The sequence below is a fragment of the Chiloscyllium plagiosum genome, chromosome 12 (genome assembly GCF_004010195.1).
Source record: "Chiloscyllium plagiosum isolate BGI_BamShark_2017 chromosome 12, ASM401019v2, whole genome shotgun sequence".
NCBI classification, from domain to species: domain Eukaryota; kingdom Metazoa; phylum Chordata; class Chondrichthyes; order Orectolobiformes; family Hemiscylliidae; genus Chiloscyllium; species Chiloscyllium plagiosum.
The window spans coordinates 61,763,474-61,777,317 of record NC_057721.1 but is presented as its reverse complement, the minus strand read 5'-3'; the positions used below and the strand labels follow the sequence as shown (position 1 = coordinate 61,777,317).

The 13,844-nt window shown below is 39.7% G+C and overlaps 1 protein-coding gene across 2 annotated transcripts in view; it reads right to left on the bottom strand.

Annotated features, from left to right (window-relative positions):
* Positions 1-13,844, bottom strand: part of hlcs (holocarboxylase synthetase (biotin-(proprionyl-CoA-carboxylase (ATP-hydrolysing)) ligase)) — a 162,478-nt gene that overhangs the window by 95,542 nt on the left and 53,092 nt on the right. For both annotated transcript variants that reach the window (XM_043701230.1, XM_043701231.1), the window contains one exon: positions 4,752-5,023. In XM_043701230.1, coding sequence (XP_043557165.1) covers positions 4,752-5,023 — 272 coding nt within the window. The remainder of the gene's footprint in view (positions 1-4,751; positions 5,024-13,844) is intronic.

Below are 13,844 nucleotides of genomic sequence, written 5' to 3'. Positions count from 1 at the left end.
CCTCCTTCCACCTATTGCATTTCCAATGCCCCTCCCCCCAAGTCCCTCCTCCCTGCCTTTTATCTTAGCCTGTTGGACATACTTTCCTCATTCCTGAAGAAGGGCTCATGCCCGAAACGTCGATTCTCCTGCTCCTTGGATGCTGCCTGACCTGCTGCGCATTTCCAGCAACACATTTTCAGCTCTGATCTCCAGCATCTGCAGTCCTCACTTTCTCCTCGAAGATCTCTAGTCACTCCTAACTTCAAGAAACATGATAAAAGCACAAGAAAATGGTATTGAGGTAGATGGTCAACTATGATCTCGAATGGTGGAGCAGGCTCAAAGCACTGAATGGTGTATTCCTGTTCCTATATTCACAACCAGTGTTTGATATGTGTATTGATATGGCTAGTGCAGTTGAAGTCTGGTCAATGGTCAGCCCCAGGATGTTGATAGTGGCAGACTGAGTGTTGACAACACCATTAAATGTTGAGTGGTGAGTCCGGCTGAGTTTCTGGTCAATGGTAACCCCAAGGATATTGTTGGCGGGAGATTCTGTGATGGTACCATACATTGAAAAAGCAATGTCAACAAAAAGAATGCACATTTGATCTGAGAAAATAATGCTCCAAATTTTCAGAATAATTGGACCATCAGATCTTACAATCATTATACAGTAAATCAGATAGCAACTGCCAGCATTCATACATGGACAGTTAACTGGTCTCATCCTGATGTGGAGGAGGTTTTTTTCAGCGTGGCGGTCACATTCCAGGTATTCAGGCAGCCTGGCAGGCAGTCTCCGTCTGGCGCAGTGGTCACGTTGTCCCAGAGGGGAGATCTCATATGGCAGTCTTTTCCCGGTACGGAAGTCTCATCCCAGCTTGGAGGTCTTCTTCGGCAGTGGCTTCAGTGTATTCCAGCATTCATTGTTTTAATCAGCTTTCTCCAAACTGAAATTGATCTGAGATGAACTCAGTCTTAACTGAAATTGTTTATATTCTCATCTATGACTTATGTGGTATGGTGACTTATAAAACTTTCTTTTGTAAAAATCCACATGACAATAAATTACTTTTCTATTCTATTCCAAACATGGGAAACAAGAAGATGGTGTCCAATTTGCTCTGCTCAGCCAAAATTTTCACAACTTCAGTACCTGATGGAAAGACTTGTTATCAACACATATGAAGGACATGATGTTGGTAGGTCTTGCCATGAGACACTCTCTAAAACACATTTGATAACTTTAGGGCTTGTTCATTCAAATGCAAGCACATTTTAAATTTTATAAAAATTCACAGGATGTGGGTGTTGCTGGTTAGGCCAGTATCTATTGCCCTAATTGTCCAGACGGCAGTTAAGAGACAACCACATTTCTGTGAATGTGGAGTCAGATGTAGTCCAGACCAGACAAGGATGGTAGGTTTCCTTCCCTAAAAATGTTTTGTGAACTAGATGGGTGTTTACAACAACCCACATGGATCACCATTTGCTTTTGACATTCCATGTTTATTAAATGCAAATTTCACCACCTGCCAATGTGGGCTTCTAACCTGTATCACCAGAGCATTTGTCGGAGATTTGGGATTAGTACAAGTGCTATTACTACTAAGCTACCACAAGTCTCAATTACTACAAAACAATAACTCTAGTAATAAACATGTACCTCTAAGTATTGAGTCTCATTTCTTCAGATGTTCATTGCTGTTGGATATTTTAAAAATCAAAGTTACTATTCAATTTCTCCACTTTTCCTTTTAGCTTTCTCTCTCAATTACATCTTCTTTCACTTTCTGTACGTGATATTACAATGAATTAATATTTTTTTAGATAATGTATGCCTTTGTAAACATTCTTCAGTTTAGCTGGTTGTATTCACAACTGCTCCATCTCCTGTTCACAAAATCCCAGATTGATATAGAGGGTGCTTCATTGTATTGGGTATCTCAGTATTAGGTTGTCATACTAAAGCCCACCGAAAGCTGCAAACGCATCAAACTCCATGCACTGTCCTTGCAACCACAAAATACAGACTAAAGAATACATTCAATTCTGAAGTTTTCAAGTACCCACGTCTGTAGTGATAGAATTTCTAGTAATTGCAACAATCTTAAAATACAATTTAAAACAATGTTTAGCCCTGATCCTTTTTACATTAAGATCAGCCTTAGCTCTGCTGGGTGTTGCTGATGTTCAAGATGTCAAGTGGAATATAACTACTGGTTTCAGTATGGCATTGCCAAAATAATGTAACAGCCATCCAAGATTAAAAGTAAGGTACATTTAGCCCATTCACTAGAGCGTACCATTTTGCTTTGTATTTCATTTCCCTTCTGCTTTCTAATAAGTATATATCCCATGTTAGATCATGAAACAATGCATTTGTTTTTGAATTCAGCAACCAAGCCGATTTCCATTAAAAAAAAAACCAATAGATTAGTACAAGACTATTTAGCTCTTTGAGCTATTCCACTTCCATCAGAAGAAATCAGGGCTGATTTGCAAACTAACTCCACAAACCCACCTTTTCCCCATATCCCCAATACCTTAAGTGATAAAATTCTACCAATCTCCGACTGATTTTCAAATGATCAAGAATCAATTATTGTATGTAGAACAGAGTTTAAAATATTTTAATCATGTATAAGTGCACATTTTTAGTATGTATAACTGTTTCCTAATTGAAACTCTTAAAAGGTATAATATTTTTATTTAGGCTATATACCCAGCCCTAGACTCCGCATCCAACAGGAACAATCCATCTTCATCTACCCTATTTCCTTTAATATTCTGTAAACATTGATTGAAACACCACCTAAGTGAAATTCCAGGGAATACACACTCATGAGTATAGTATCTCCTTATAATTTAAGGCTTGGAGTCTGGCATCACTCTCCTAAGCTGACACTGCGTTCCCTCCAATATGTCCTTATTAAAATATATGCCCAGAACTGCTTACTATATTAAGTCCATTCCATGAACTCTCTTTAGTGGGTAAACAGGCTTCTCTTTATACTGTTGTTTTCCCAAGCTTGTGGCATGTTGTAGGTGCTCCAGCAAATAATCTTTTCTATATTCATGATACAATTTTAAGATGCTCTTTCTTAGCTCATCACTCAATTACTATTTTCTCTGTTGAGAATTTTCTCTATTTTAGTCCCTTTCTGATCAAATCCAGAAACTATCCATGTCCTTTCTTTGGAAGATATCTTTGTGGATTTTTGTTAATAATAGTAAAAAAAATGGAGAGTCATTCAAAGTCTTCATATTATTTTGGGACAGCATAACTTACTGTAATATCTCAAGGAATTCAGTTGCAGTTGCACACATATTTAACTCTAAAGCTTTAAAATTGATTAAAATCAATCTACAAGCCAGATAGGATCTGAGCAATGCCAACAAGAATACACTTCTTATTATATATTTTGTAATTTGACAAAAACTAATAGGTTTCTAGATATAAAACCTCAACAATAAAACAAATCTTTAACATATCTGAAGGAAAAACCTACTTAAGAATGAAGGGATTATTGCAGTCACATTTCCTTGAACCTCTTAATGTTAATCATGCAACTCACGGACACTAATTAATCTGTTTTGAGGGATTACAGTAAGGTTAAAAATTAATTGGAAGCTTTAACAATGCACAGCATCTTCAGTCATGTCTCACCCAGTACAAAAGGAATCTGTACCTAATACCACAGAAATCAACTGTAACACATTAACATAATAAATGTTTCATTAATTAAGGCCCTTCAGCCCACCATGCCTGTGCTGACCATGAAGCCATTCTAACCTAATACCATCTGTTCGCACATAGCCCATATACCTCTATTCCCTGAATGTTCACGTGTCTATAAATGCCTCTTAAATTTTGCTTTCATATCTGCTTCCACCACGTTTCCTATCCGTGCATTCTCGGCACCAACCACCCTCTATGTAAAAAACTTCCCTTGCACAGCTCCTTTAAATTTTCCCCTCTTACCTTAAACCTATGGAACATAGTATTTGACATTTCCACCCTGGGAATAAAAAGACTCCTGACTGCCCAGCCTGTCCACGCCTCTCATAATTTTAAATATTTCCATCAGTTCACCCCTCAACTTTTGAAGCTTTAGCAAGAACAATTCAAGTTTGTCTAACCTCTCCCTATAACCACTGTATTCCAATCCAGGCAACATCTTAGTAAATCTCTTTTGCACCCTCTCCAAAGCCTTCCTGTAATGTGGTGACCAGAATTGCACACAGTTAAGGTTTTGACAGAATGCAAAACCTCTATATCAAAAGTTAGATTTTTACGCAACATTACTGACTGATGAAATAGGTCATATTCTGTCCTCAACTTTCAAAACTAAAACAAGACTAAGAAAATATTGGAAGAAAGTGTGTCATCAAAACATCAGTAAAAGGTGGAATCTAATGCAATAAAAGGAATTTCATTCTTCAGCAACCATTAATCATAAATAACTATTTGTTATTTGTGGTTTGCAACCTTATATATCATGTGCTAAGCTCAATTATTTTCCATAGTAAAGTGGAAGATTTCTAGAATCCAGTCCTCAAAAGAAAATCTTGGAATACCATGTAAAAATGGAATTTGATTCATTCTACCATCATATACCAGTGGTTCTGCCTACAATAAAAGCATCACCTAAGTTACACACATGTGAGCACCATACAAAAGCAGAAAAACAGGCAAGATGGAATCAGAACAAATTTTCACAAAAACAATATTGCAACCTAGATTCATGCCACGGTAGCCTTACCCATCAAACAGGTCCATTGTAGTTATGATCACTTCACTGAAGAAAACTAGTTGACCTAACACCTTAGTTTGCAGATTTTCACAGTACATTTTGAGGTCAAAATATTCTGATGAGAACTTTTGCGATTCTATGATGACAGGCAAGGTGTTAGGTGTGATCTCCATTCCAGGTTGCTGCATTGTTACAACTTTTAAAGATACTTTCTGTGACTTAAATACACCTTCCATGTCCAATCTGGGCCATAGCCATCTTAGGAAAGTTCGTCGAATATCCTGAAATAGTAAACATTGGAAGCTTCAATGAAAATGAGAACTTACCGGTGTTCTGATCACCTGATCTTAATCTATAGGAAATTATTACCCAAGAAACTGGGTACTTATTACCCAAACAACAGAACACTGGAATCAATGACATAGTTTATGGTGCCAGTAGATTTTTACCACAGGATTGTCATTCTCAAAATTACCAGACGAACATCTACTGTTAATGGTGTAACTGTGCTCAGTAAAGTTCCATCCAAATAAAATAAACATATTACATTAAAGTTTTGCAATGTTAGCGTGAAGAATAACCCCATTTCAGGGTCCTAATGTCTGCATCAAGTGCTCTCAGATCACATACAGCAGTTGGATGCACAGCAAAAGCTCTCAACTTGACCCTAAAATATTACCCAAACCTCAGAAGAGTACTCCCCAATATATTAAAGTGGAAGCTCTTTTCTCTTCCTTAACAATTATCCTAAGGTACCTCTACTAAAGACTAATAATTAGCCACATTAGCTGCAATTTTCTCTTGCCCACTCATGCCCACTTGATGCAGGTTTGAAACTCCACTTACTACTTTCATCAAGGAGTCTGAAGGTCAGTAAACATAGAAGACATCTGCACTGCATTTGAATCCAATCCCAGAGGGAAGGACCAATATGCAATCTACCTTTGTGTAGTTTCTCCTTCTCACCCACCTTGAATATCAAATGTGTCCATGCAATTACCAATTCAGGTATACTCACACAAATTAAAATCTCTCTGCTAAACCATGTGTAAATTATATGCAAATTTTAGGAACAGTGAAAGGGAGAAGTGGACTAGCTCCCTATAATATTAGGGGGAGAGAAATTGTACTGTTCTGGTACTTAGTATCATGAGTCAAGAAGGTCTTTTTTTAAGAAAAAAATATAAATCAACAATTTAACTTTTCCGTAATTTATTATACGGAAAACCTGCACTGTATGCTAGGGCATGTCTGGTTCTGAAACAAATTTACGCTACAGATATGCCAAATTTCCGAACCAAGAAGAACATTAAGCAGACTATTTTTACAGCTACCGCAGTTACAATGAATGATCTGGAAGCAATCTTATAAGCAGCCTGCACTCATCAGCAAAATGTTTATTGTGACAAAGTAGCCAAGGTCAAAGGTTAAATGTCACCTCCAAACTCCTGACATACCTACAAAGGAATGAATGTAAGTTTTTACATCTGAGAACAGTACGTTTTGTGTTGTGGAAATTCAGATAAAACACTAAGCAGTTTATCTGCTATATCCACTGATGACAAGCATTTTTAATGCATAATTCCTTCTTTAAATGATCCATTTTGACAGAATACTCAAGATATCCAAATACTATATTATCTGAAGCTTTTCAATTATACTTTCTTGATCAAATTGTTGCAATCTTTGCACTATCCATGCATCAACAGAACTTATTCTTAGATAAATAATTTATGTTATGAATAACATTAAATGAGACTAGCTGCAACAACTTTCATCGTCTTTACTAATTACTGCAATTATTAACATAATTAAACATACTTGTGGAACAAAGTGAAGGCACCAATTCAAGCATCTTATCACCATTACAAACATCTTACACAAACATTGAAATGTTTGATTTGACCAGACCTCTCTCAAACATACAAAGATAAAACATCTCAAATGTAAAAAGAACTGTCAAAATTGTTCCAAATAATTTGTTACTTTTAATGAAGTGTTTGAATCCTAAGAGGTGTAAGCTAACAATTAGGAAAACAGGAACTAAAGACAAGCAAAACACCTTCATTCAAAAGAGTTCAGTAATCAAATACAGATCAGGATACTGAATCAAATAATGGTTAGAAAAGTTAAAAATGCAAATGGGACGCATTCTGAAAAATTATAGGATTGAGAAGCATGGTAAGTGGGTAGCAGTGTGGGGCTGAACAAAGAAGAATGGTAAAATGGGGCCAATGAGTGTCGTCTATAAAATTTGCTTAGGTCCTATAATACCAAACTATAAAAGGATGCCAAACTATAAACAATCAATAGTTTAAAAAGTGTCAGCTAAAATTCTCAAAGGAATAGATTCACCAATACAACTGTCAGTATCCCACAGTGTGAAAAGTTTAAAAAAAGCTCCCAACAAGAAAACAGCAGAGGAAAACAAAATCTTACAAACAATTATGATTAACAGTAGGATTGTGCTGGTAATCAAGCTTCACTACTCCATTAGCTGTAAGTGTACATGTATTATTTAATCACTAAATGGTCAATTATTTTCTGTTTGTGACTGTTATCCAGAAGAAGAGACTTTCACCAGATTCCTTCAATATATCAATAAAATGTTGTTTGTTATAAAGAAAACGTACTGCTTACGGACATGGCGACAGTGGTTAGGAAGCAACCTACTGTGTAACATGCACACAAGAGAGAAATTAAATGGTGCCAATTCCCAACTTGAAAATCAAAGTGGTTACCTGGTCAGTGCACAGAGATTGGCTTTGGTGAAGCACCACATGGTCATGCAATATTTCGGATTCACTGAGATTACAGTCGAAGAGCATGGTGGTGGAGAAACACAGCCTGTGAGGCAGCATCCAAGGAGCAGGAAAATCAATGTTTCGAGCATAAGCTCTTCATCATGAATGAGGGGATGGCCCAATGGAGGCGAAGAGATAAATTGGAGGGGGGGGAATATAGCTGGGAGTGCGATAGGTAGACGAAGATGGGGTTGAAAGTGATAGGTCGAAAAACGAGTTTAACTCCCCCTCCCACTCCACCAAGGTGATGCAAATCCTGGGACTCTTCCATTGCCAAACTCCAGCCACCTGATGCCTGGAGGAAGAACGCCTCATCTTCCACCTGGAGACCTTCCCAACTACAGAGGATCAATGTGGATTTCATCAGTTTCCCCATTTTCCCTCCACCTCCCCCCCTCCCCCCAAGCTTATCCCAGATCCAACCTTCTAACTCGGCACCGCCCTCTTACCTGTCCATCTTCCTTCCACCTATCCACTCCACCCTCCTCCCAGACCTATCACCTTCACCCAACTTTCATCTACCTATCACATTCCCAGCTACTTTTCCCCAGCCCCAACACCCCCTGCCCATTTATCTCTCAGTCCCCTTGGGCCACCTCCTCATTCCTGATGAAGAGCTTATGCTCAAACGGATGCTGCCTGAGCAGCTGTGCTTTTCTAGCATCACACTCTTTGACTCATTTGCTCACCTATGCTAGAGTTCACTACTTTAATGTGCACTTTGGATTCACTGACAACATCCACTGCAATGCTGCCATGAGACTGCTCCCTGGCCTTGTGTACAAAGTGGTCTCATGGTCTTAGCTTGCTTTCTTAGTGTTCACCCACTTTGCACCCACTTGGATGCACACAGCATCTCTGCCTTTTTGCATATTGCTGCTTCATTCATCATTTACAGGCTCAAGTTCAATCTTGCCTTACATTTTAGGGCAGGCAAAAAGCCAGGCAGCTTGTAATGCTCTTTACAATGAATGGTAAAGGGGATGGATGTGTTGCTGTTCAGCACTTGCTACATCAATTTCATATACATTCTATGTACCAGCAGCCTACATGGCAAACACACTGAATATGTTTGCATCAAATCACCATTTCTCAAAGTCTAATTGGACTTGTCCTTGGACCATAACTGGATAACTATGGCCAGTCAGCTGGCCCCATCACAGTCAGTCAAGAGCACAGTTAGATCTCAGTTCAAAGGTTTGGACATAGTCAGTCAGCCACTTAGGCAATCAGGATAAGGGATCTGTCTCAATACAGTCCAATGAGTGGACCACAGTAATTCCTCCAGTTCAAGCCCCAAAAAAATCTAGTGATTAACAGCAAGTTACTGAGGGATCTGGACAGAAATTAGTCAGGATCTGAACCATAATCACTCAGGGTTGTCAGTTACTGGGGTAAGCTTCAGTCATTCCTCTGGATCTGTGCATCGAAAATCAAGGGTTTACCACAGGGCACTGCTTGTGGTGGGGATGCTGGAGAAGTAAATTGTGAGGATTAGAGACAGCATTCTGGGATACAGAGGAAACAATAACGTTTATGGGGTGCAATGCAACATAATGTAATGGGAAACAATACAAAGTGAGGGGGCATGGAGTACTGCAAAATATTGTAGTCATCTATAGTCACAGCCAATCTGGTTTATTTGTGCATCATGATGTTTGATCTAACTAAGCTGTAGATCTGGGCTCAGGGGAGTAAGATGAGGAGATGAAAAGTTAAATAAAAAGGTTGCATGAAATTGTGGGAGGCTTAAAGGCTCTGAGGGAGTTGACTGGGAGTGCAAGACAAAAAGGGAGGGGTCAGGGGATTGAGAGGCTGAGCCTGCAACTCATTCTCTGAAGCGCTGGCTGTGTTGCTTTCCATCCTCATCCAAATTGCAAATATGTACCAAAAATGAAAACAGCTCCTAATTGTCTGAGGGGACAGGCTCTACTCCTGAACAATAGGAGGCCCTCAAGATGTAACTCATAGCATGCTGGTACAGAAGGTAGAGTCTCATTGAATCCAGGGTGAACTGGCAAGACGGATGACAAAACTGGCTTGTTATAGAAGACAGAAAGAGGAGGTGGAAGGGTGCTTTTTGGAATAGAGATCTGTAAATAGGGGTCAGTGCAGGGACCATTTTTGTACGTATATAAATATAAATGATCTGGAGAAAAATGTAGGTGGTCTGATTAGTTAGTTTGTGGATGACACCAAAATTGGTGGAGTTGCAGATTGTGAGGATTGTCAAAGGATACAGCAGGATATATATATATTATAGATTTGGGCAGAGAAATGGCAGGTGGAGTTTAAACCTGACAAATGTGAGATGATGCATTTTAGAAGATCAAATTCAGATGCAAATTATACAATACACGGCAGACCCTTAGGAACATTTACACACAGAAGTATCTGGGCATACAGGTCCACAAATCCCTGAAAGTGGCAACACAGATGGATACAGTGATCAAGAAGGTACGCAGCATGCTGAGGCATCAAATATAAAAGTTATGTTACACATGTATAAAACTTTAGTTAGGCCACATTTGGAATATTTCGTACAGTTCTGGTCACCATATACCAGAAGGATGTGGATGCTTTGGACAGGGTGCACAGAAGGTTTGCCTGGTTTGGAGGATTTTAGTTATGAGAAGAGGTTGGATAAACTCAGATTGTTTTCATTCAAAAGACAGAAGCTGAGGGGCGACCTGATAGAGGTCTACAAAATTATGAGATGCACATATAGGATGGATGGTCAGAGGCTTTATCCCAGGGTGGAAAGGTCAAGTAAAAGATGGCACAGATTCAAGGTGAGGGAGGGAAAGTTTTGGGGAGAAATGCTGAGAAACTTTTTCACACAGAAGGAAATGAGTACCTGGAACACACTGCCAGTGGAGGTAGTTGAAGCAGGCAAATTAGCAACATTTAAGGTGCATCTTGACAGATACATGAACGGAAGGTGAACAAAGGGATAGGAACCATGCGCGGCAGATCAAAATAAGGAATAGGAATTGGCACAGGATCAGTGGGTCAAAGGGCCTGTTCTTATGCTATATTGTATTGGATTGGATTGGTTTGGATTGCTTTAAGAGCCTAGGATATAAGCCATCAGGCCCTGGGATTTTTTGGCCTTCAATCCCAATAGTTTGCTCAGTACTTTCTCCTCTGGAATGATCATTGTTCCAAGTTCCTTCCTTTCTAGAACCTGTGCATTACCTGTTACTCTCAGGGGTGATTCTAGTGTTCTCCACTATGAAAACGGAGACAAAATATTGATTTAGTGTCTCCACCATTTCTGTGCTTCTCACTATTAACTCCCCAGTTTCATCCTCTGAAGAACCAACATTCACTTTAGCCACTCTCTTCCCTTTTATAAACTTATAGAAGGTTTGCTTCCATTTTTATTTTTTTATGATAGTTTTCTTTCATAATTTACCTGTGCTCCTTTTATTACATTTTTAGTAACCGTTCGTTGATTTTTAAAATTTTCCCAATCTTCCAGCCTGCCACTGGCCCTTGCAATATGGTAGCTTTTGTCTTTGCATTATCTTTAACTTCCTTGCTTAGCCATGGATTTTTCACTCTCTTACAACCTTTCTTCACCACAGGAACCTATTCTTGTTTGGAGCAATTGAATATCCCTTTAAATATCAACCACTGCTCATCAATTGTTGTGCCTTCCTGCCCAGTCCACGAGGACCAAATCTGTCCTCATGCTAATGTAATTACTTTTGCTTAATTCCAGAATGCTAGTGTTGGACTCCAGTTTCTTACTCTTAAACTTACACTTGAAAATAATCAGCCATTCTATTTCCACCACCTTTTCTGGGAGAGAATCCAAAAACATGCCACCTCCGAAAACAAATTTGCCTAATCCATGTTATAAATAGATGACACTTGATTTTAAAAAGTGACTGGGAAGCTTTTAAAGAACAACAGAGGATTGCTAAGAAGGAAATACGCAGAGAAAAATGAGGTATGAAGGTAAACTGGCCAAAAATATAAAGGAGGATAGGAAAAGCTTTTTTTAGGTATGCGAAAGGGAAAAAAATGGTTAAGACTAAAATTGGGCCCTTGAAGACAGAAACAGGGGAATATATTACGGGGAACAAAGAAATGGCAGAAGAATTGAATTGGTACTTCAGATCTGTGTTCACTGGGGAAGACACAAGTAATCTCCCTGAGGGAACAGTGGCTGAAGGACCTGAACTGAAGGGAATTTATATTTGCCAGGAATTGGTGTTGGAGAGACTGTTAGGTCTGAAGGCTGATAAGTCCCCGGGGCCTGATGGTCTACATCCCAGAGTATTGAAGGAGGTGGCTCTAGAAATCGTGGATGTGTTGGTGATTATTTTCCAGAATTCGATAGATTCAGGATCAGTTCCTGCGGATTGGAGGGTGGCTAATGTTATACCACTTTTTAAGAAAGGTGGGAGAGAGAAAGCAGGAAATTATAGACCAGTTAGTCTGACCTCACTGGTGGGAAAGATGCTGGGATCAATTATAAAGGATGAAATTACGACACATCTGGACAGCAGTAACAGGATAGGTCAGAGTCAGCATGGATTTATGAAGGAGAAATCATGAACATAGAACATAGAACATAGAAGAATACAGCGCAGTACAGGCCCTTGGGCCCTCGATGTTGCACCGATCCAACAGAAAGCCTTTGATAAAGTCCCGCATAGGAGGTTAGTGAGCAAAATTAGGGCGAATGGTATTGGGGGCAAAGTACTGACTTGGATTGAAAGTTGGTTGGCTGATAGGAAACAAAGAGTAGTAATAACCAGCTCCCTTTCGGAATGGCAGGCAGTGACCAGCGGGGTACCGCAGGGATCTGTGCTGGGACCGCAGCTTTTTACAATATATGTTAATGATATAGAAGATGGTGTTCATAGTAACATTAGCAAATTTGCTGATGGTACAAAGCTGGGTGGCAGGGTGAAATGTGAGGACGATGTTAGGAGATTACAGGGTGACCTGGACAGGTTAGGTGAGTGGACAGATGCATGGCAGATGCAGTTTAATGTGGATAAATGTATGGTTATCCACTTTGGTGGCAAGAACAGGAAGGCAGATTACTACCTAAATGGAGTCAAGTTAGGTAAAGGGGCAGTACAAAGAGATCTGGGTGTTCTTGTACACCAGTCAATGAAGGCAAGCATGCAGGTACAGCAGATAGTGATGAAAGCTAATAGCATGCTGGCCTTCATAACAAGAGGGATTGAATATAGAAGCAAAGAGGTTCTTCTGCAGCTGTACAGGGCCCTGGTGAGACCACACCTGGAATATTGTGTGCAGTTCTGGTCTCCCAATTTAAGGAAAGACATTCTGGCTATTGAGGGATTGCAGCGTAGGTTCACAAGGTCAATTCCTGGAAAGGAGGGACTATCTTATGTTGAAAGATTGGAGCGAGTAGGCTTGTATACCCTTGAGATTAGAAGACTGAGAGGGGATCTGATTGAGACGTATAAAATTATTAAAGGATTGGATCCAGGAAACATGTTTCCGCTGATGGGTGAGTCCCGAACCAGAGGACACAGCTTAAAAATAAGGGGTAGGCCATTTAAGACAGAGATGAGGAGACACTTCTTCATCCAGAGAGTGGTGGCTGTGTGGAACGCTCTGCCCCAGAAGGCAGTGGAGGCCCAGTCTCCGGATTCATTTAAGAAAGAGTTGGATAGAGCTCTCCAGGATAGTGGAATAAGGCAGGAACAGGATACTGATTGAGAATGATCAGCCATGATCATAATGAATGGTGGTGCAGGCTCGAAGGGCAGAATGGCCTACTCTGCACCTATTGTCTATTGTCTATTGACCTCTATTTCTAGATTCTCCCATAACTGGAAACACATCTTTTGACACCTATCTAAAAATCTCCCAATGATCGAAGTTAAGCTGACTGGCTTACAGTTTCCTACTTTCTGACTTGCCTTTTTGAATAAAAGAATTACATTTGCTTGCATCACTATCATCCATAGTGAAGATGGATGCAAAATAACCTGATCATCCTTCATTTCCTTGTTGCTGGAAACCTTAACATCACAAGGTTGAGGACAATGGTTAAATTCATTTGTGTGCTGCAACTGCTGACTGATTACATTACTAAGGCGCTGCTTTACTATTGATATTCCCCACATAGGTTCAATGGAGTTGTCACCAATGGATCCAGGCCTAGCAGCTATTATCATCTCTGTGGCTACAGCACAATGAACATCTACAAAAAGAGATGAGGAAAATGTGTATCTGGAAGTTTAGCGCCAACAGCAAACTGCAACAAATGTGGTGCAGCCTCCAGATGCAGTGCTTGCAGCAA